This window comes from Raphanus sativus, chromosome 6 (genome assembly GCF_000801105.2).
Source record: "Raphanus sativus cultivar WK10039 chromosome 6, ASM80110v3, whole genome shotgun sequence".
Taxonomy (NCBI): domain Eukaryota; kingdom Viridiplantae; phylum Streptophyta; class Magnoliopsida; order Brassicales; family Brassicaceae; genus Raphanus; species Raphanus sativus.
In genome coordinates, this window is record NC_079516.1 from 9,228,040 (window position 1) to 9,251,461 (window position 23,422).

General features: G+C 33.9%; 3 protein-coding genes across 3 annotated transcripts; all 3 read right to left on the reverse strand.

Annotated features, from left to right (window-relative positions):
• Positions 1-1,621: 1,621 nt before the first annotated feature.
• On the reverse strand, positions 1,622-4,629 carry LOC108807762 (proline-rich receptor-like protein kinase PERK2). Its single transcript, XM_018580009.2, has 7 exons — positions 3,990-4,629; positions 3,278-3,787; positions 3,099-3,182; positions 2,942-3,012; positions 2,576-2,800; positions 2,317-2,478; positions 1,622-2,030 (listed from the first exon to the last, which is right to left on the reverse strand). The coding sequence occupies exons 1-7, from the start codon at positions 4,579-4,581 to the stop codon at positions 1,740-1,742; spliced, it is 1,935 nt and encodes a 644-aa protein (XP_018435511.2). The 5' UTR covers positions 4,582-4,629; the 3' UTR covers positions 1,622-1,739.
• Positions 4,630-9,002: 4,373 nt separating this feature from the next.
• Positions 9,003-11,230, reverse strand: LOC108810280 (probable esterase KAI2). Its single transcript, XM_018582402.2, has 2 exons — positions 10,780-11,230; positions 9,003-9,682 (listed from the first exon to the last, which is right to left on the reverse strand). The coding sequence occupies exons 1-2, from the start codon at positions 11,166-11,168 to the stop codon at positions 9,250-9,252; spliced, it is 822 nt and encodes a 273-aa protein (XP_018437904.1). The 5' UTR covers positions 11,169-11,230; the 3' UTR covers positions 9,003-9,249.
• A 5,735-nt stretch (positions 11,231-16,965) lies between these two features.
• Positions 16,966-22,698, reverse strand: LOC130495940 (DNA mismatch repair protein MSH7-like). The gene is made up of 17 exons (XM_056987584.1): positions 22,285-22,698; positions 21,641-22,148; positions 21,461-21,556; positions 21,324-21,379; positions 21,040-21,106; positions 20,827-20,922; positions 20,218-20,349; positions 20,091-20,124; positions 19,950-19,997; positions 19,575-19,774; positions 19,362-19,488; positions 18,967-19,244; positions 18,634-18,828; positions 18,107-18,523; positions 17,927-18,023; positions 17,709-17,836; positions 16,966-17,638 (listed from the first exon to the last, which is right to left on the reverse strand). Exons 1-17 carry the CDS (start codon positions 22,638-22,640, stop codon positions 17,135-17,137), a joined length of 3,339 nt encoding a protein of 1,112 aa, XP_056843564.1. The 5' UTR covers positions 22,641-22,698; the 3' UTR covers positions 16,966-17,134.
• Positions 22,699-23,422: the final 724 nt, after the last annotated feature.

Genomic DNA, 23,422 nt, shown 5'->3' on the forward strand with positions numbered 1-23,422 from the left:
ATTAATTAAAAAGAACAATTTGTTAGAACATGTGGAATAATACGTATGCACCATTCAAAAAGAACCAGCTAAATCAGAGATCAAACTCAAAAAGAAAATAAAAACAACAACAGAGGAAAGAGTTAAAGAAAATTATTTCTTCTTCTTTTCTGCGCAAGAGTGGATTCGGCATCAGATAGACCGCAGTCAGTTAGAGTCAGGCAGGCTCTGAATGGTAACGCATATTACAGAACAAGTACAGTTCATCTAAATAATCAGTTTAAAACAAAATTTGAATGTTACATGTGTAATAAACAGTATAACTGCGGATAATAAATAATATATTTATATATTACAAACTAAAAATTAGTGAAACTAATACTCCCTCTGTTTCATAATACTTGATATTTTGCCTTAGTGCACAAAGATTAAGAAAACTAGATTTTTTTAAGAAAAGTATTTTAAAAATATTATTTTAGAATCAATTAACCAATAATAAAAAATACAGTAAAATCTAATTGGTTGAACAGTTTCCAATAAAGTTAAAGTTAACCTTAAAATCTCAAAACTTCATCTAATTTGAAACAAAATTATTCTTCTAAAACATCAACTATATTGAAACGGAGGGAGTATAATTTTAAATATATAAATTTTATTAAAAACATATTTTACATATCTGAAATCTGAAAGTTTAATATACCATTGAGATTTTATTGCTAATAAACTTATTTTATTTTAAAATTTATAATTGTACTAGTCTTTCTGAACAAAATTAATTTAAATTTGTTATTTAAAAGTAAAAAAAAAGTTAAATCAATATAAAAAAAAATTGTTGTCCAGAATATCCGACAGATCAACACTCAACTGACTAGTCTTTGAGGACATGTCTACTGGTGCCAGACAACTAGGAATGAGATTTAGATATCTATGTTGCATGGTCACACGGATGGATAATAAATATTCAAATTTTACTATTGAATCTTCATTATTTATTTTATAAATAATATAATAATCATTAAAAAAATTAATCAAAAATACCAAAACAAACAAATGCTCTAACTGGTGACCAAAGGAATGAATGAGAATGAGTGATTTCTCTTCATTCCCCAAATTTTACACAATTTATGTGGAATATTTTTTTTCTAGTGTTCCTTTTCGTTCCTTTTAATTTAAAGAATTATAAAGTAAAAGTATTCCTTATAAAATCTGGCAAGGAACAATAAAGAATAAGTATTCCTATTATTTTGTTCCTCTGCATTCCATTCTTCTTTGTTCCTATTATTCCATTTGTGGTCACCAGTTAGAGCCAAAGATTTGTTTAGAAAAAAAATATGAACTATAAAAGGTCATGAATTAAATAAATATGTAGAAATATACATTTATGATGTAATTATAATTTTTTATTTTAGTATGAACATTAAACTGGTAGAATTGCAAAGTACAAAAAAATACATTGAACTTTTTAAAGTTTAAGTAAATAATCAAAGTAAACCAAACTTTACCACATCAAACCATACAATTTTCAGGAGCGGTCAAGACGTAACCCGCACGCTGTGCTTTCCTTTCTATTTTTTTCTATTAAAATTTACAACAGTTAATAATAAAAAAAGCAAGTTGAATGGTAACACAATTTTGTCCCGCATGTATGTTTTGTTTGGAACTCAGTTAACAATTGAATGCCTTAATACATTTCCAGTTAAAAAAAAAATCAGAATAATCATGTCCTCGTAAAGAGAGTGTGATCAGTCCCCACCGTAACCTTAACCGTTTTTTTTAATAGTGCTTGTCTCCATTTCCCGTGTGGTCCGACCCTCAGTGCTCCAACCGGTCGAGTACAAATCGTACTCACTAGTTGGATTGCTATACTCACTGCTTTCACTGTACTCTTGAGTCCCAACTGCCTTTCTCCTTAACTTGTTGATGCCTTCATTGTCCTCGCTCATATCATAATCTGTGCTTCCTCCATAAGAGCTATACACATTGCTGTCACCCGGTTTGATCCCTTGGTTCAAATCTGACGCTGATATGTTTCCTTCTAGAACACGCGTGACCTGCTCGTTTTTTTTTGACACGATCACTCATTCGATTAGCATCATCAACATTTTAAATGACCAGTATTTGACAAAGTGAGAAACAAATTAAAAGTGCAGCTAAGAACATCTTTCCTCATTGTTCGATCAAGTCAGTTTTTGTATTAAATATTTTAAATAAAACTATATTTATATTTTTGGTAATTTGTGTATTTACCACCAAATTTTTTTGACAAACTTTGGTGCTCGGTTAGTATACATAATTGAAAACCGAAGAGCCGCTAAAACAAAAGTATGATTGACTTGCCTGGTCCATGCGAGGTCTGCGACGAGCTGAATGGCGAACACAACTTGCAGCACAAACAACCATGCGAGCCATCTCTTCTCTATCATACTCATTATTCAGCTTTGGATCAACCAAAGCTTCAAAGTTGTTTTCCTCAAGAGCTCTTGTAAGCAATGGGCGTGCCTGTTCAAATTATGTACACATAGCTTTTGCTTTTTTCAACTGTAAAATTGTAATACAAACCATGTGAATGTTAGACTATTTGCATTGTATTGATTACCCAATCAACTAAGCTGTTATCTTCATAGGCATTGTTTACATCAACAGGGCGACGACCGGTTATTAGCTCCAAAAGTACAACACCAAATGAGAAAACGTCAGACTTTTCTGTGAGCTTTCCACTAGCAGCATATTCAGGAGCCAAATACCCAAATGTTCCCATCACACGTGTAGATACATGAGTATTTGTATCCAAAGCAATCTTGGCAAGTCCAAAATCAGCAACCTAAAATATAGAAGAGAACTTCAGTGACACAAAATACAAATATGATTCACTCAAATATCATGCCAAGTTTCATACATATAATGCTTTACTGAAACAATATATTATATATATATATATATGAGAGATGATAAATGATAATACCTTAGCTTCAAACTTGAAATCAAGCAATATGTTTGCCGCTTTGATATCACGGTGGATGATTTTTGGATTGCCTGCAAATATATACATGCTTGCCCAATAAGCAAACATGGTTATATATTTCAAACACGTATACATATTTTGCACACACTAGACTTACAATTTTCATGAAGATACGATAATCCTTTGGCAGAACCAACAGCAATCTTCAATCTTGAGCTCCATATAGGAGGCCGTCCCTTCCCTGTCAAAAAAAAAAACCAATCCCCAAAAAAGCATCACTGATAGAAAACATTAAAGCATGGAATAAATAATAGAGGAGTTTAGTGTTTGTCTAACCATGGAGGTGAAACTCGAGAGTGTTGTTCGGAACAAACTCATAGACAAGTAACCTTTGATCATCCGCGATGCAATAACCAACAAGAGCAACCAAATTCCTATGGTGAACTCGGCTAATGATCCCTACCTCTGCCTGAAACTCTCTCTCCCCCTGAGAACTCCCAGCTTTCAGTTGTTTCACAGCAATTTCTTTTCCATTGCGCAATATACCTCTGTAGACATATCCGAACCCGCCTTGACCCAACCAATTGGACTCAGAGAAACCGTTGGTGGCTCTAGCTAGCTCCTCGTAAGTGAAAGTGCCTTGATAGGTGCCTAGTGCAAGCCCTTGAGATGGTGGAGGATGAACTGCATTATCCGAGTAGTTTGAGTCGTAGCCACCACTGCTGCTGCTGCTCATGAAACCCCGCGGACGTTGTGGACCAGACGGAGGGTTTGGTTGTTGCAGTGACGTCACCCCGTGATCTGATGGTTGTGATGCATTTTGTTGCTTCTGTGCACCGTAAGGGCCTAAGATACAAAATGGGACATGTAATCTTAAAATGGTTTCTCTATATATCCTTGTACAATGAAATCCAATTTTCAGACAATGCATGCATATTTTAATATGTTTAATTTAGAAACAAGAAAATGTAGATACAATCATAGAAATGGTAAAATATGGTTCAAGATTTGATTTCTTGGTTTAGTCTGATTGAGGTTTTTGTTTTACCATTGGGACCAGGAGGTGATTCTTCATCCTTTCGTCGTTTCTTCTTACACAAGAAAACAATCAAAGTCAATGCTACAAGTAGAGCTACTCCTCCGATGGCGATTCCAACCACCACTCCCCTTGATAATCCTCCTGGAGAGGAAGACGGAGGCGGTGGAGGGATAGATGGAGTTCTAGTAGATCCTCCCCCTGATGGACTCGGTGGAGGTGGAGGGCTCCGAGTTACCGGCCCAGGCGGAGGAGGAAACGGAGGTGAAGGAGGAGAAGGCTTCAAGGGAGAAGGCGGAGGCGGAGACGTTGGATCAGTGGATGGCGGCGGCGGCGGCGGCGGAGAAGGGGTCAAAGGTGTTGGAGTGTCGGGAGACGGTGGCGGAGGAGAAGGCGTCAAATCGGTGAGTGGCGGCGGAGGAGAAGGCGTCACAGGAGTTGTAGGAGGAATGGCGGTAGGCGGTGGCGGAGGAGGCGTTTCGGGAGTTGTGGGAGGATCGGCGGTAGGCGGCGGAGGAGGCGTTTCGGGAGTTGTGGGAGGATCGGCCGTAGGCGGCGGAGGAGGAGGCGACGGAGTAGCACTAGGAGACGGAGCGGATGACATCTCTTCCCACAAGTTTAAAAAAACTACGCCCGAAAAGTAGAAAATGGAGAAAGCTGAAAAAGCGGGAAATATGTGTGATCTTGCTCCTATACGGTCCACTTAGACTTGAGTTGAGTTTTTATTACTTCTATCAGACTTCGGACAATGGAGATGTTTTGCGGGACAGACGATTCTGTCCATGTCATTTTATCTGTTTATTTATTTTGGAAAATATATAAATGCACTTTTTACTATTTAAAAATCAAAACAACAGCCTTGGTCAAAAACGAACACAAACTCCTCAACATTTACTATTTCTTTCAATATCAAATTTATGACGCATTCTCCTTGAATGTATTATATTGCATAGTGTATTATAATGCGTACCAGATGTATGTATGGAAGATAGTTGGGAGTTAGAACTCTTATTGATCCAGATTATGCAAATAATGGAGAGTGCACCAGCACAAATTCGAGGCCACCTATGCTCTTATTTGTTTTTACTATCTGACATCAAGTTAAACCAAAATAATCTAGTAAAATTAAAACGGACAACAAATAAATATTTGTGTAATCATATTCCAGCAAAGATTCTTAATAATAGGCCAAATATACCAGTGAGAGTCGGTCAGATTTTCCAGATGATGTTTTTGCTATGCAGATAATAATATAGTAAATATAATAATACTATTTATTATTATAGAGTTAGTCAATGTCATTTTCTGATTTATCCTAGAAAACACAGAAGTCAACCGCATAATTGCAATTATGATTTGTCCAGTTTGATCTTGTCAATTTATCTTTTTTGTCAAATTGGTTCCACTTCTTACTATTGATTTGAATACAAACTGATTCTACTCCTGTTGGTAATAAGACTATCAAACAAAATAGGAATTATTCAAAAAAAAGTTTCATAATCAAGCTTTTAATTTTTTTTTGACATCGAAGAATGTTATATATTCAAACTAAAAATAATCAAGGTAACCAAAACCGAAATAAGACAATTAACAAAAGAAAGATCCTTACAAACGTCCTAGACAATTTTAGATAAGGAATTGGTCATTGAATAATCATCTCGGGGAAAATAACTAATCGAAAACTTATGAATACTTCCATCTTGCAAAATCTTCCATCTCAATTAAAAAGCATATCCAGTTTTTTGGATTTAGGCTCCGAATGGAGAAAGCGGAGTGAGCGTTGCAGATTTAGCGTATCAAACAGATCTAGCGGAGCAAAAATAGATCAAGCGGATTTAGCGGTTCAAAGCATAAATTTGAATTATGAAAGTGGATAAAAACGGTTCAAAATACTCTACAAATTTATTACTCCCTCTGTTTTTTAAAGATCCATGTTCTAGGAAAAAAATTTGTTTTAAAAAGATACATTTTTTACTTTTTCAATATATTATTTAATGAAAATCTGTTAACTTCAATAAAATTAATTGTGTTTATTGGATTTTTATTGGTTAAAGATTATGGAAAATTGTTATTCACAAAAATCAATGCATTTTTAATGTGATTTCTTAATATGTGTGAAAAGTCTAGAATATGTATCTTTAAAAAACAGAGGGAGTATAATTTATATAAGATTTAAACTTATATTTATTTTTCTATTATTAACTTTTTATAAAATTAATTAATTTAAAAATAAATATGCACAAACTATTTATTTAATACTATATGATTTCATAAACTATAAATTATATATGAGTTAAATATGAATAAGTACTATATTGTAAATTATAATCTTAACCAAGCTAAATTGTTTAATAGGAGTATGTATTATTTAGAAATACTAAAATCTTTAATACATTATATTCTGAATTTTTGAATGGTTCTAATAGTATAAAACATTACCTATGTTTATATCTGAAAATATGAAATAAAATTTGATCTACTATTTAAATAATTTTAAAATCTGAAAATTTATGATTTTTTTTGTTTGAAGTTTCGTATTTTAAAAGCTTTTACATAACAAAATTATTTTTTAAGAAATGACATATATTATCTTAAATCAAATAAGAAAACATAAGAACCACTAAAAATACTCCAATTTGCTGTGTAATTAATGTAGTACGCAGTTCAAGATTTTTGTTCACATGTTTGGACTGCATGATTCAACATTATTTTATTAATTAAAAATGTGGATATGTTTGTAACTAAAACAAAATGGTGAATTGGGAGATTAGATGTGTGCCATAAGAATTTCATGTGCAGTGAGTTGATGGCATGCGGCATGCAACGTGGGATCTGTGAAATTCGCTACTCCTAAATCGGACGTATTTGTTCTGGGCATTGTGATGGGTGTCTGTGTGCCTAATGTTGGATAATCATAGGGTTATTTTGTCTTAAATCCCACTGTCTTCTACCACTAAATGATGGATCTCAGATAGACTCAGAATTTAGGGGTACGATGCAGATCTTACTTATCAAGAGTAAGAAATGAGAAATATAAAAATCTATAAATTAATGATATTGTGAAAATGATATTTTATTAATTTATAGATGTATTAATTTATAAAATGTTTTATTTTTAGATTTTTCTATCTTGAATATATATTTTTTCATAAATAAGAAAAACATTTTGATTTTTGTGTATACAACACTAATTAAATTTTTGAAATTTTCATTCATATTGTTTTATTATATTATTTGGTGTATATAAAATATATTTCATATATGTTAGATGTGTTTTAAATATAATTCTACTAAATCCCATTAAAATATATTAAGTGATAAGAAAATATAAAAATAATTCCATTGTAGAGATAAAAAACAATATAATAGGTTGTTGGGACATATTTAAAAGTATATTTCCAATAAATTATTAATTTATAATTTTATTTGGACCATATATTTAAATAAAATTTTCTAAAAAATTACTATCTCATTATCTTATTGATTTATGTCATATCTAAACTGGTCCAACTTGACACCGGAGAAATTTATCAATTTATCAATTTATCGAATATTAATTATAGAATTTCTACCGTATATCAAAGTAAAAATTGTGTTTCTTATTGCATCTAAATTCAGATACAATGAAGATCAGTGAAAATGTATAACTATATATATCTGAATATGAAAGAGTTCTTTATTCCTCTGATCCCCTTCTCCTTCTTACTTCTTCTGTTTTTATACCTGATTCCATGAGAATAGTAACAAAAAATTGATCTCCGGGGTGAATTCACCACCATTCAAGTGTTCTTTATTGTTCTAATGTCTTATGTGTTTTGGTTTGACTTCATTAAAGTTCACTAAGATCGATTTATTCGCTAAGTTAAGTAAACCAATTCTCGTATGCACAACCTAACTTAATAGAATTCAGTTTAGGTAATTGATTATACTCTCGCTTGCACCAATTATTTATGATCAGGGTTCTAGTTAATTACTTGAAAAAAAAGAATAAGAACAATCCTATGAAGAATGGAATATAATACCCAAGCATTTTTTTTAATTTCAGAAGTTCATCGAAACTTTAGAAAACTCTAAATATAACAAGAAATCTGCTCAGACATGATCAGAGAAGACATAATCAAATAAAGAACATAAATCATATAATAAATCAAAAATGGAATTCCAAAAGATCTCTAAAGGAGTTCTTCTATTCTGTCCAACCTTAAAAAACGATTAAAAGAAAGTCTAATATAGCATAGCCTCCACAATAACTTATAAAACATATATATAGGGTTCACATATGTTCTATGATCTTCAGTAAATAAGGAAAACTTTGGGCAAAATTACTATTCTTGAAACTTTTTTAAAAAATTTTGTTTGCTGATTTGGAGGAGTGTCCATCGAAACAAAGGTGGTGTTGGTTGACACCATGCTATAAGTTTGGCTACTTCCTCTCGCAAGTCAGATAGACCATTTTTCAGTAAAACAAATAAATTTTTGGATATAAGATCCTGATTGACCTCAAACCAGTGGTATTGGAAAGCTAGTTTAAAACTCTATCTTGTGTTAAAATTAGAGTTCAGTCGCACCGTGAGAAATCCTTCATTAATAGCTAAATTTTTAACACGACTGCACAGTTCTACTCTCAAATAGCTCAAGAAATCTCAGAATACCCCAAAACATACTTTGACACTGAAAAACTTCTAAAACAGATTCCAAACACATATTATAAATTTTATAAAAAAATTATACCATGGTTTTAAAGTAGCAAAAACTATGATATATCACCACCCGGGAAATTGGAATGGGAAAATAATAAAACAACACGTTTGATGTCCTTTAGGTTAGGGTACACCCTCCCACTAAACTAATGAAGAGAGATTTCATGTTTTTTTGGGATTCCTTGTTTTCGAAGTGTAAAGATTTGAGGATGTCTCAAGTCTAACTGAACTACGATCTCTATTTGATACATGTATATTGATTTTTCTAAAAACAATTTTTTTTCTTTCGTGTCTTTCCCAAGAAGTAAACCGATCGACAACACTCTAAAAAGAACAGATTCAGTTTAAACCAACGAAGAAATGTCGCAATTTACTTTACCACTTCCACTATCTGATCCATCTTTTTATTCAACTAAAATGTAAACTAAATTACTCTGTGCTGCCAATTAAATACACATTCACATTACAAAAATATATATATATGATACTTATGACCCACTTCATTATCTTAGCAGAATATTGTAGACGAGAAAAATATCGACGCATGTAAAGCTGTTTATTATATTCAAGCCTCAAAACTCGAGGAGGCGTCTCATGACTCGTAGAAGCTCCAGATGTGACGTCATTTGTGGGAAATGCCCAATCGAGTTCTCAATGATCTCTACCGTGGAATTCCCTTTGATATTCTCTTGCATGAAGTAAGCTACGGAGACAGGAACAACGACGTCGTTTCCAGACTGTATGATGTGGCAAGGAACTGACACTTTGCCCAAAAGCTCTCTCTCGTCGCTGCCAAACACTATCTTACCTAAGGCAAGAGCCGTCTTGGGTTTCATCTTCTTAAGACACTTCTCCAACCATTGGACTGAGAGAGAGTCTCTTGAGTCGACCACTGTGGGGGCGAAAGCAACTACCCAAGCCTCGTAGTTGGAGGCAATGTTGGAGATGATCGCGTCAATGTCTTCTGGCTCAAACCCTCCTTTGTAATCCTCGCTGTTAATGTACCTATAGATAATTTGTCTGGGTTACAATACACTTAAATAGTTTCCACTTCAATCTAATAACTAGTAACATTACTATATTTAATCATCTAATTAAAGTTTTATAAGTACGTTGCATTAGTCATATATTTAGTCAAACTTTATAAACTGCTGCAATAATTTGTGGCCGACTTTTCCACCTACATGGCTATTACCATAATGAGTATATAATCATATCAATCAAAAACTAATAATTCATCCTTTAGCAGATATTTTTGGTATAGTTTTTTTTTAAAAGTCGTTGTTATACTGTACTTTTGCTTTTGTTACTAATATTTGATCATTCAAGTAATTTAATCCGATTCAATAATTTTCTTTGCCTGAGTAGACCGTTTAAAGCTAAGTGGTCCACGTAATATTGATACATAATATCTACAGTTGTATTTTTCTTTTGTGGTCAAAATCTACAGTCTTTTATATGATTGGTTTCTTTTATATGAATCTACGATACATACATGATTATGTGGCCAGGCATATATAGGCTACAAAGAAAAAGCAAGGTGTGATAATATGTCATATCCATGTAACAAGCTAGAGCTGACCCTGACCACATGTTCAAGAAGTGGCAATAGCTACATACTTACATGACAGTAGATGCAGATACCATCCACGTAAAATCCATTAATTATCAGCTAATACAGAATATTATCGCAAAGCATAATATTTTGTCGTATTTCATGAAACATGTATTTATCAAGAATATTGCACGAGATGAGATGGTATAGTCTTTTAATTTTGATGGCATGTACTTATATCTCTCTTTCGATCATCTTTCTACTCTCATTTACAGATACATATATACGCATCTATTTTTTCTTTCCTTTTTTGTGTACAGACACACACACGATGTTATATAAAGAACAAAACTAGTTTACACATGTCTTCAATTTTCTCGATTTTCTTGCTTCAACAGACATGTTTTCACATTTAATTATAATTAAGGAGAAGTGCTCATTTAAACATGTCTTTGATTTTCTTCCCTTGCTTCTACAAACATGTTTTCACTTTTAATTATTATTAAGGAGAAGCGCTAATTAGTAGTTGTACTAAGAGTGAGCGTACCTTGGAGAAGCAGCAATAAGAACAAGATTTGTAAACAAGTCGGGTCTCTTTATAGAAGCAGCAGAACCGATCATACCAGACATGGAATGGCCTATGAACGCAACGGGACCAAACTTCAACTCCTCCATAAGAGCAATAAGATCGTCAGAGAAGGCATCAAAGGAGTTATACTTCGATGAGTCATAAAGAGTTTGGTCTTCGATGGCTCCAGAAAAAGGCCAGTCAAAGACCAAAACTTTAAAAGATTGGGACAAGACCGGAATTATCTTATCCCAAACCGACTGGTCGCCTCCATATCCGTGTGCCAAGACCATTGACCTCTCACCAGAACCGATGATCTTGGCGTTCATAACGGCTGCGAGACCGGATATCTTCTGGTTAACGACCATACTTTAACTAGTGATTTTAGAGATGAGACAAGAAGTTTGATATTTTTTGTGCGTATATATAAAGTGAGAAGAGAAATGGGTTAGGCCTATATATGGTTCTTAATTGACATCCAACCACCGATTTTATTAGGCACGCATTTGACACATCCAAACATTTATGGCCTTTTCAACAATGGCTGTATCTAATCTATTAAAACTGAAGTACACATAGAAAATAACTCTTAAAGTTGCACAATATTTACCACTCAATGCCATTTAGAATTTAATTAATTTATTGTTTAGAAATATTATCTTTTTCCAGCAATTAAATGTTTTCCTAAATTAAACCTAACTAAATTTTCGTTAACTGTCTAGGTAGAAAATGAGTTTCCTTAATTTAAAACTAAACTTTATATACTCAAAACAGTTACCAAAGTAAATTCGATTGTCATTCAAATTTACAAATATTGCTATCATACCAATATAGTTTATTTGTAAAAGTACGATGTAACCAAGAATATTTCTTTTAATATTTTCTAACAATTTATCTTCTTTTATTCCTAAATTATATATTAAATGAGATATTGTGAATAGCTATATCCAAACTATCACCTACATTTTCGCTAACTACAATATTTACTAAAAAAATTATTGCCTATTATCATTTGGAATATTACCTATTTCAACCTACTTTTTATAATTGTATGTAACTATTATTATTCAACTCTAACCAATTATATTTTCTATACCAAAAACATTTACCATCTTCTCTTTCCAAGCATTTTTTATTTTGTGTTTATCACTTTTTATTTTATTTCTAACAAAAATAATGACCACGAAAATTTTTCCAGAACAATACACATGATAAATTTAATTAATGTTAACAACATATAAAAATTAAATTTCTTGAAATAATAAAAAAATCTAAAGCAAAAAAATATATCCGCGGGTCAGAATCTAGTCTAAACTATTAAAACTGAAGTACAATTAGTACTTAATCCTTATTTTTTCCTAATAATTACAGTTGATTGCCACTCCTTCTAATTAAAATTTTCTATTTAAATATATGACATTACACGATTGGGCTCAAAATCTTTGCAAATGGGCTCAAAATCACTTGTGTTTGTTTAAATTCATAGAGACAAAAGTTTTCCATGTTATTTGGTTGATCTGAACCATATTTAACCAATCGTGTATGTTTGGTTATCAAAACAATTATAGATCAAAGTGATCCAATTTTTATCAAATTTATATTTATATATTTTTGACTATATTTAATCCCTTGATCATGGCAATAGCTCATAACGGAATGGTTTGCTAAACCATTTATACAATTCTTGCGGTCAAATCTTAAAAACCACCACGTTAAGATAGTTGAAATAATTCCACTATTCACATAATAACAAGCACCACATTAAATAAGGTTAAATGACTAAATTAAATCAACATATATCCAGTTTTAACATCTTTTGAGATATTAATCGTGATCTTCTCATCCGTATTATTAAAACTGAAGCACAAATTAGATTTTTTTGGAAACATAGATAATAACTTTTTAAAAATGATTGTTTGAATAATAGGTTTATTTGGAAACATGAATATTAGTTTTAAAAAATCGGTTTATTTGGAAACATAAATATCAGTTTAAAAAATAGGTTTGTTTGGAAATATAGACAGTAGTATATTAAGAAAAGAATGAATTTATATTATTAAGAAAAATTGGAAATCTATTATATTATGAGAAACTATATATTTGTGTTAACTTTAAAATATAAGAAAAATGAGATAATCTAATTATCTAAAAATGTCATTTGCTTAAAATAATCATAAAACAAAATTTAAACTTTATATACATATTTCAAATTAAAATAATAATTTAAAGTTGATTTGTATCAAAAAAATATATATGATAGTACGTATAAAATACTATAATTATATGTTTGATATGTTTTGAAAGGAAAAAAATAGATTATGAATTAGGGATGGGCGTTCGGGTACCCATTCGGTTCGGTTTAGGTCTGTTTGGGTTTCAGGTTTCCGGGGTCAAAGATTTCAGTCCCCATTCGGGTATTTATAAATTTTTGTTCGGATTCGATTCGGATTTTCGCGGGTTTGTTCAGGTTCGGATAACCCATTTAAATTCATTATATACTTTGAATTTCTCAAAATATATAAACAAAATAATATATTACATATAAATTTTGAATATCATATATCAGAATACATGAACTTAACATATAAATTGGTTTGATTTAAATATTTGGATAGAAAATCAATAATTATGTTAATTTTTGGTGATTTGAATATACTTTAACTATTTTAGATATTTACATTTGACTATTTATATATATTTTCAATTATTTAAACCAACTTATAAGTATCATATCTATATATATATATATTCTGGATGTTTTTATATACATTAAGTCTAAAAAATAATATATATAATTATATAAATCTATTTCAAATACATTCAGGTATCTGAAATACTTCGAATCGGATTCAGTTTCAGTTATCTAAATAATAAAATTTTGATATTTAATCAATTTCGATTCGGTTTTGTACTTCATTTTGGATCGGGATCGGTCGATTTTTTAGATTCGGATTTTTTTCCCAACTCTAATATTAACATGAAAAACAACATATTTTTAAAAAATATACACCCGCACGGACGTGCGGGTCAAAATCTAGTTTGTATTCATTGTCGATATATTTAACATCTTATAGGAAAAATCAATATTCATATAAATAAATATATACATGTGAAAACGAATCTTTACCTTTTGGTATTAAAAATGTTATCTGGACTGAAAAAACATAAACTAATTTTGTTTGGACGTGTAAATGCATTAACTATTTTGACGTGTAGATATCAACAATTCATAGAATAAGATTGTATAACGAATCTGTTTTGAACGGGCTTTGCGGTCAAGTGGCAGTGGACGGGCCTGGGACGCCAACACGTTTCAGGTTCGATCCTCCTGCTATGCGAAACTAAGTCACATTGTTCTGTTCACCTAACGCGGATATGGGTCTATGCTTTAGGACACATTTGAATGCCCAGGAGAAGGAGTCCATCCGCGGGCTTGCGACTCCCCCGGGGGTTAGGTCTGGTTCCAATAGTGACCCGGGTTTAACCCTTCAAGTTTCAAAAAAAAAGATTGTATAACGAATAACTCTTTTTTAGTCAGAGGCGTGCTCACCTTGTTATGAGAAAGGCAACTGCCTTAGACCCCAACTTGTATAACTCATTTTAGGGCCCCCATTTCAATCCCTCGTTCAATTGGTTATATTGTATATATAAACTTCTCTTAGTTTTGGATCTAAACAATAATTTATTTATGCTATTTAGATTTGTTTCATGCAATTTTAGCTTGTAAGTTTTTATTTTTACTATTGTAGTAATACATTTATAAGCTTAACATCTAACATATCTAACTAAGCACATATTTAATTAAATAATTATAAAATATTCATAAATAATTTCAAATCTTGTATTTTTGGTTTAAGTTTTGTATTCTTTTAAGAAATAAGATGTTTAATCTTTCATATGAATTTATAAAATATTAAATACATAATTGTTTTGTAAGATTAGATGTATATAGATATTTATTACTAATATGGAAATGTTTTTACTCTAGCCTTAGGCCCCCAAACACCTAGGCACGGCACTGTTTTTAGTGTTTAATAAATTCACTCAAAATTTAAGCTTTCAATTTCTAAACTCTCAAGTTATATAACAAGCTTATATGATATATCTTTATATAGAGATTTCTCAAGTTATATAACAAGCTTATATGATATATCTTTATATAGAGATTAATAATTCTTAATCCTAATAGGTAGCATATTTAGATAATTCCTAAATGCATTATGACTCTTAATTTCCATAACTCGTAGGATTAGGTCATTGATTTGTATTTTAAACTTTCTTTTATTTCAAGCTTAATGCAATATTCTCTCTTTAAACTTGAAATTCTTCTTTGGTAAGTCTTGTAATTCCAATTAGATTCCTCATTTTTTTGAACTTTATTCTTCCAAGAACTTTAGTTAAAATGTCAGTTTTTTATTGATCACCTGAAACATACTCAATAACTTATTAACTTTTCCTCTTTCCACACATTCCCTTATAAAATAATATCTTGAAATGTATGTGTTTGCGTCTACCATAGAATATTGGATTCCATGTAAGAGCAATTGCAACTGCTTATCGATTTTGACTACTACTTTCTCGATGGGTTTCTCAGTGACCTCTCTTACGAACTCTTGCAAACATATAGTCTGATTTGAAGCCTCAGTTCCAGCCATAAACTCTGCCTCACAACTTGAAAGCGCAACCGTATCTTGTTTTGCAAAACACCTCGTAATCAAACTATCGCTATAGCCAATGAGTCTTGGAGCCTTCGGTGTTGCTCATGTAAAGACGAGTCAAAGTGATGTCCCCCCTTGTAGATATCTAAGACAATGCTTCATTGCAGCTTCATGTGACACCTTTGGACTCTACATATACCGACTCAGAACTCCACCTGTATAAGTAAGTTTCGGTCTAGTATGAAGAAGATATCTCATGGAACCAACATTTCTCCAGGATCTTGTAGCATCAACGTCCTTTCCATCAATTGATTTGGCCAGCTTTAGGCCATTCTCAGTCAGCATATGCGACATATTACAGTTCTTCATTCCACTTTCTTCTAAGACTTTTAATGCATACCGTCGTTGATTCAGAGTTATACATCCTTCTTCTTGACACACTTCGATACCAAAATAGTAACTCAGCTTACCAAGGTCACTCATGTCAAACTTCGAGGCCATCTCCTTTCTAAAAGCTTGAATGGTCTTCTCACTTGCTCCGGTGATAAACAGATCGTCGACATACACAACTACCACGAATAAAAACTATGTGTACACCTTGAATAGCGTTCATTGTCAAAAAAATATGTATACATCTTGACTATTTTATATCGTGCATATATCGTAGATTGCAAATATATCTAACAAATTTATCAGGTTTATATGTGAATTCTTACACAAATTAATTGGTGTACATGTCTATTCTTGTACATGTGGATGCTAAAACTTTTGTGTACATTGGTTCATGTACATATGAACATACATGAATCATATATATATGGCTAGTATTTAAACGATAATAATTATTTCATGGTTTTGGCTTTTCATTTTAGATTAGATTGAATTTGCATACAAATCTTCGAAAAGTAAAAGATTATATTGCACAATTAGAAGTGTGAAGCCAAATTGAAAAGCAACTGTGCAAATCAGCAATTTTCAGGATCAAATTGTAAATAATTAAAAGTTAAAAATAATTAAGAAGATTTAGATAAAAAAATCAGATATTTCTGATTACTTTGGATATTTCAGATTAACCTATTTGGATACTTTCAGATTTTTTAGGCTAGTTCAAATAGTTCAGATATTTTATAATAATTTAGTTATTTTCAAATATTTTTGGATTCTTTTAATATTATATATATATTTAAGTATGTATTTTATATGTATATATAATTAATATTTTATATATTCAGATACCCGTTCGATTCTTATCTAGTTCTAGTTCGGTTCGGTTATAGAAATATAGGAACCATTCGGATATTTGAGAGCTCTTGGTTCGGTTCCGATTCAGATATTTTGGTTCGGTTCCGATTCGGTTCTTCGGTTCCAATTCGGATATTTTGGTTCGGTTCTTCGATTCCGGTTTTTTACCAGGCCTAATAATATCACCATTAGATCCTAGCCACTCCAGCATTGCATGTATATTTGGAAAAGCTTGCTCTTAAGAAAGAGGAAAGAAAAACCTTCAAACAATAATCCAGTCTTTGTCAACCAAACAAGTTACAATCGGGTTAAGCTGAATAACTCAAATTTCGATCTAGATCGAAAAGAAAACGAGAAAACGGATCTCTCTCTCTCCCTCTCCCTCTCCCTCTCCCTCTCCCTCTCCCTCAGAGAAGCAACAAAAAAAGAGAGAATTATCTCATCGCCTTTACTTGAGCAACAGAGCAAGAAGATCTGATCTCATGCCATAAGCAAACCAACATGTCAGAGACATCCTCCTCCTCAAACATGGCCTTGTCGTTGTCGACGACTTGAGAGATACCCACCAATGTCTTGAGCCATTCTTCGTGCAGACTTGAGAACTCAGACCTTACCTCACTTGACTTGAAGTTTTCTCCAATCGATCTCTTCATGGCTTGAGCCGCCACCGACGCTGTCTCAACCACTTGCTTTGGTATTCCCGCCATGAGTGCTACTTGAAGCCCATAGCTCTCAGGACAAGCTCCCTCAGCTAGACGGTACAAGAAAACTAAGTCTTGGTCGCAGCCACCTGGTTCTTGGTCGGATCTTGATTTGAATGCGCAAGCCATGTGTTTCAAGGTGACCCGCGGGTGGGACGAGAACTCCTTGGTGAGAGGATGATAATGCGTTGCAAAGAGCATCCTGCACTTGACTCTCTCTACCATGTGACGAAAAACCTGAATACAAATCAATAAGTAATCTACGAATTGATCAATGAGTACTGGTTGAAGGAGAAGAGAGACTTACAGAATATGCAATGGCGTAGCCATCGAAAGTACTAGTTCCTCTGCCCAGTTCGTCAAGGATAACTAGTGAATCCTGAGTTGCGTTTTGAAGAACTGACGCCGCCTCAGTGCATTCTACCAAGAAGGTGCCTATAAATGAAAAACCGGCTTTACCAATCAGACAGAAGTGGTTTTGTGAGGAACAGGTAACTTGATACAAAAGAAAAAAAACAAACTTACTCTCTCCTGTCATGATTCTATCAGATGCGCCAAGCCTTGTGAAGATAGTATCTACGAGAGAGAGTTCACATGTCTCACAAGGCACGTAACAACCAAGCTGCAAACAGAGAGATAAAGAAAAGAAACTGTTGATATATGTTGAGAAAGCAGTGATTTATATGTAACGAGTGTTATACAAACCTGAGCAAAGATAACAGCAAGACATGTTGCACGAAGAAGAGTTGATTTTCCACCCATGTTTGGTCCTGTTAGTAATAACGACCGAGGATGAACACTGCTGCTTCCAGCCTCACCAAGGAGTAGATCATTTGGAACAGGAAGTTGACCATCAGCTGCAACTGCAAATGGATGCCATAGCCCTTGAATTTTAAGTATTGGCCCATTTGTTTCCTGATTCTGAACTGTACTTTTCGATTCAGGGAATATAACAGGCCTGGCCATGCTTCCAGCAGAGAGACTCGCAGAGATTGCAAAGGATCTCAGGACATCGAGGCAGCTAAGGGTGTGAATGACCTCAGACCACTCTTTGGCTTTTTCTATAAATAGATCAATGAGTATTGTGAGAGTTTCAGCATTCTCCTCTGTCACATCATGGTTCTGGTACAAGAATAATAAGTTATACTTAGATACATATCAAACTATATAACAGACCATGTCTTTTAGCAGTGCCATAACAAGTGTGAATTTGCAAGATAGTAGATGGGCACCTGATAATCTGGAAAGTCACTATCTATGGCTGCTTCAAATTGAGAAAGGAATAACTCAAGCCCTCTTTTTCCCACTAATATAGGAACTTTACAGAGCTTACTAAGCAGTCTAATCATATTCGGTTCCTTCTGTACAGCCAACAAAAGATCAATTCCACTTCTGAACCCTTTCACAAGTTGCCCAAATGATTTAACCTGCAGTGCCAATATATTCAGAGAAATGTAATGGATAAAATCATACAGATGGAGAACAATCATAGACAGAACAGCAATGCTTAAGACCTATACGAACCATACAAGGCATTGTTCAGAAAGAGCGTGTTTGTTTCTTACTCGTTGTTTCAGCACTTTTTTCCCAAGGAGAGCAGGCAAAAGATAGGCTGAGGACTGAACGGTAGACTTAATGCGTCCGAGCAGTCTTTCTAAGTCTGGAAGTTTATGGAGATACTGGCCAGTGATTTGCATAATTTCTGAGTTTGCCGTGAATTCTTCGACCACATCGAGTCTTTTATTGATACTTTCTACATCTTTGAGGGGATGGCAGATCCAATTTCTTAACAGCCGCTTACCAGTCGGACTAACACAGTTATCAAGAAATTTGTACAAGGTCCCTGCAGAACAAATAAAAATTCGATATTTACTAGCTAGATATATACCAAGTTTTAGAATATGGATATCAACTCCTGTGTCTACGCTCTATTTGAACCTATAAAAAAACATGTACTTGCCTGAATGACCACCATCACAACTATTGTTGAATATCTCCAGATTTACCATCGTCTGGCCATCAATTCTTAGACAACCGCTGTAAACTTTGTAGGGATGAATATCCCCATTCTTAAGTACATCTTCTAGCTGCAAGAAGAAAGAATAACCAGTAAGTTAAGAAGATTTCCTTTGCTGAACTTGTCAAAAGCGGAAAAAAAACCAAGCTAGCCCACCTTTAGCCTAGAAAGATGATTGACTAGCTCTCCAAGAGCACTAAGAGCAATTCCAGATTCAGTTAGACCATCAACAGCAGATTTCCACGATTCAGAAGAACCTCTGAAGTATCCACTGGATTCTATCATATTTCTCACTCCACAAGCATCTGCATCCCCCAATTCTTGTGGTAGTGGATTCAATTGTACCGCCGTAGACCCTATAGAAACAATACATTGACATAATCGACACCAGAAATGTTTAAGAGATCTATCATTGCCTAAGCATCAATAACAAGACAAATTGTCATGCATATCTGTCTACATGATGATCTCGTTAGGTTTCTTAAACATATTTTCCTAAATTTTCAGTCAGGTTGCCTACTGAAATTGTACCTGTCAATGTATATTTCCTTAGAGCCTGTTGGGCCTCTCTTGATAGCCCTGCATTATTTAAACATTAACACACTTAAACTTAAGCAGTCTCAACTACCTTAACTTCAGTATGACAAATCATTGGGTGTAAAAGAAGTTTACCTTTACTGTCATATATCACTTCTTTTGGAGAAACCTGGAAAAAAATACCAGAAGGTAATTTAGAATACATTCCTGCAAACCAATAATATGGGCACAAAGTCAATAATATGGGAACAAACTTGCATACCTGCATCAATAAAGCTCCAAGAGCAGCACATGAAGCATCATCACTGATGGACCCAACCCAAAACCTCAAGGCAGCACAGTCAACGAAAGCAAATCCATATGCAGTTGAACACTTTTCTAGCTCCATTTTGACCTAAAGCAAAAGTTCAGAAGCAAAATTGTCATCAATTCATTATGCAATGTAACGAAAAGCTAATCCCTATCAATGCTTTGCATTAAAATATCATGACTAATATAGAGCTTAGATCAGCTATCATTTTCTCCAGCATACGAGACAAACATAACACAAACAGTGGTCACTGTGAAAAAGAAGGAATGCATTAACAAGGACTGAGATTCCTTGACATGCAATTCGACAGTATAATAATTGTAAAAATGGGATCTAGCTAAACGGACTGACACTTTTTAAAATTCAGAGGATATCAATCAGAGACTTATTCTGCAATTCGGTAAGAATATATTGCAAGGCAATTCTCTAGCAAATAAAACTAACCAGCAAATGTTGGCATTCTAATTCCCAAAGTATTACTGCTGGAAGAAAGATTGCTAAAGAAGAGTGTAACTTTTGAATACTTGAATCAGTTTTACTTGTCTAAGACAAATAACAAACCTCTTTTATAGCAAGTAAATGGACGGGATCAGGCCCTAGGTTACCCTCGCTTGCTGTTGATGGGGTTAACACTTGAACTAGCTTCCTCGGTATTATCTGATAATCAGATCAGAACAGTCATAGAATTTAACGTAGTTTGAAACTAGTGTGAGGAAAAATAAAATAATCAAGAACAGTCTGCAACCTTGTTGACATGTTCCCAAGACAACTTACAGTATTTGCACCTCTGGCTTTTGTCTGGTCAGATGTTTCTAACTGCTCGATTCTTCCAACTTTATATCTTCAAAAGAAACAACGAATGTGTCAAAATACAAAAGTATGGAGAAGGAAACATAAATCTGTATGTTAGTTCCTATTGAAAACATGTATGAGTATTAAAGTTTCAACGGAAGGTTTGAAACCCTCCATGCTGATAATGACTGATGTGATCTCCATTTGTTTAAGTCCTAACCAAAGTGGTAGCAAAGAAAAGCAATAAAGTATGGCAGTTCCCTTACCCACGAGCTAATAGCTTTTGCACTGCATCATCTATCCCACTTTCAGAGATACCAACCTGTTAGAAAAAGAGGACGTCAAATCTATAGACTTAGTGCAAGCAATGAATCAAGCAGGCTAGTTGTTTCCACCGACATACCTGTCTGCATTTTCCCACACCGCTCATGGTCATCTTCCAGTCAAGCTCCTTGTGACCTAATTCTGCATCCAGCTCATACAGCTCATAGAATTTCCCCTGAGAAGAACATAACGAATGCAGATCTAAGCCAACCAATCCCATTGAAGAAAAATATTTAGCACTAGATTGAGATTCACTCACCACTTTAAAGAAAAGCACAACATCCATATACTCACTCTTGACACTCCAATACTGCTTCTGCGACGCAGACATTTTTTTGAAAACGTCAGTGGGTATGTAGAGGGTCTTCCTATCGTAAAGGGGATCATCAGGCCGCCTTCTATTAGCATCCCTGATCCGAGAAGGCTCAAGCCATTCGAACTTGGTCCCTTCGTTCACTTGTTTTTTCTCTCCACAGACTCGATCCTCAAACAGTTTCATCCTTTTGTTAGAATCAAATAGAGAGACCTTATTCTCAGTAAAAGCCACCCCATCCTCCATAACTCGCTTCAAACGAGGAACACTCGGACGCGTCCCGGGTGTTTCCGGGCCAAGAACATCGTCCTCTTCTACTGATCTTAGATCATCTCTCCCAGTGACGCTGAAGATACGGTCTCTATCTTGAGGTTGAGCATTATTCAAACGACGTTCAGGAATAACACTATCAGGCATCATAGATACACCAAGCGGAGCAACATTCTCTCTGCTCCTGAAAATTTCCAAACAACGATACAAGGCAGTAATCAGCAATAATGGATCGAATCGAATCAGTAAATTCGAGGCTAGACCTAATGTTAACTGAACCGAGCTAAGGATTCGAAATCAAGAGGAACGAAGATAGTTACCTCTCTCCAGAACGTTCAGGAGGACAATCGACTTTCACGAACTTATGCATGATACTGGAGAAGAGAGAAGAAGCACCACCACCACCGGCGGATTCAGCCGCCGCCTTGAAGTTAGACGGCAAGACGCGACGAGGAACTTTCTCCGGCGGAGTATCCACTCCTCTAACATCATCATCTTCCACATTTTTCGGCACGTTTTGCTCCACGGAGCGTACCGAAGCGTCGCTGTTGATACCTCCTTCCCTCGCGGTAGATCGTAAACCTCCTCCGCCGCGAGTAGGATCGACAGAGACTGGACCCTGAGTCGCCGGCGACGGTTTCTGGAAGAAAGAGAGAATCGATTTCTGGCGCTGCATTTTTCGAGTGTAGATTGAGAGAAGATGAGAGTGAAAGGATGTTTTTGAGCTCAGCGAAATCGAGGGGGGGAAAAGATTAGCGCCAAAAATTTACTTTAGGGTTATATTTGTTGACTCAGACTTTCATCACTCTTTGAGACTTCGATGACCGTTCGGTTCACTTCTATTAATGTGTACCGTTGGATATACCGAGACATTACAATTTTCTCGTAATGCCACGTCAACATATTGACAATTTTCCCGAGAGACTCTGCTGCTGTGATTCCGTTTACTCGGAAATAGGATTTATAATGCAAATGGGCTTATTAAGGCCCATTATCCAAATTTTAAGATGCACCTACACACTACACACTTGTGTTTTATCCCTCTGTATCAATTTACTTGGTTTTTTTAAAGATTTTTAAACAATATTCTTTTTATTTTAAACAAAATTTAATGTTATTTGAAATTTATGACCAACTACAAAATACTATATTTTTTTATTGGTTGAATTAGTTTCTTTTATGATATTTTTATATAACCAAAATAAATTGTATAGGATTTTGCATTTTCTTAATTTATGTGCATTAATCTTAAACACCAAATAAAATCAAACAAAGGGAGTGTGATAATTATACAAAAATCATCCATAAGTTTTGATTAAAACTGCTGACAAAAAAAATTGATTTTTTTTTAACGCTGATTTATTATGATATTACAATTATTAGGAACATTACATTGATGATTCGATAACCGACAAACTACCTGTCTTATGAAGATCTACGCCTAACTGCATCATCTGA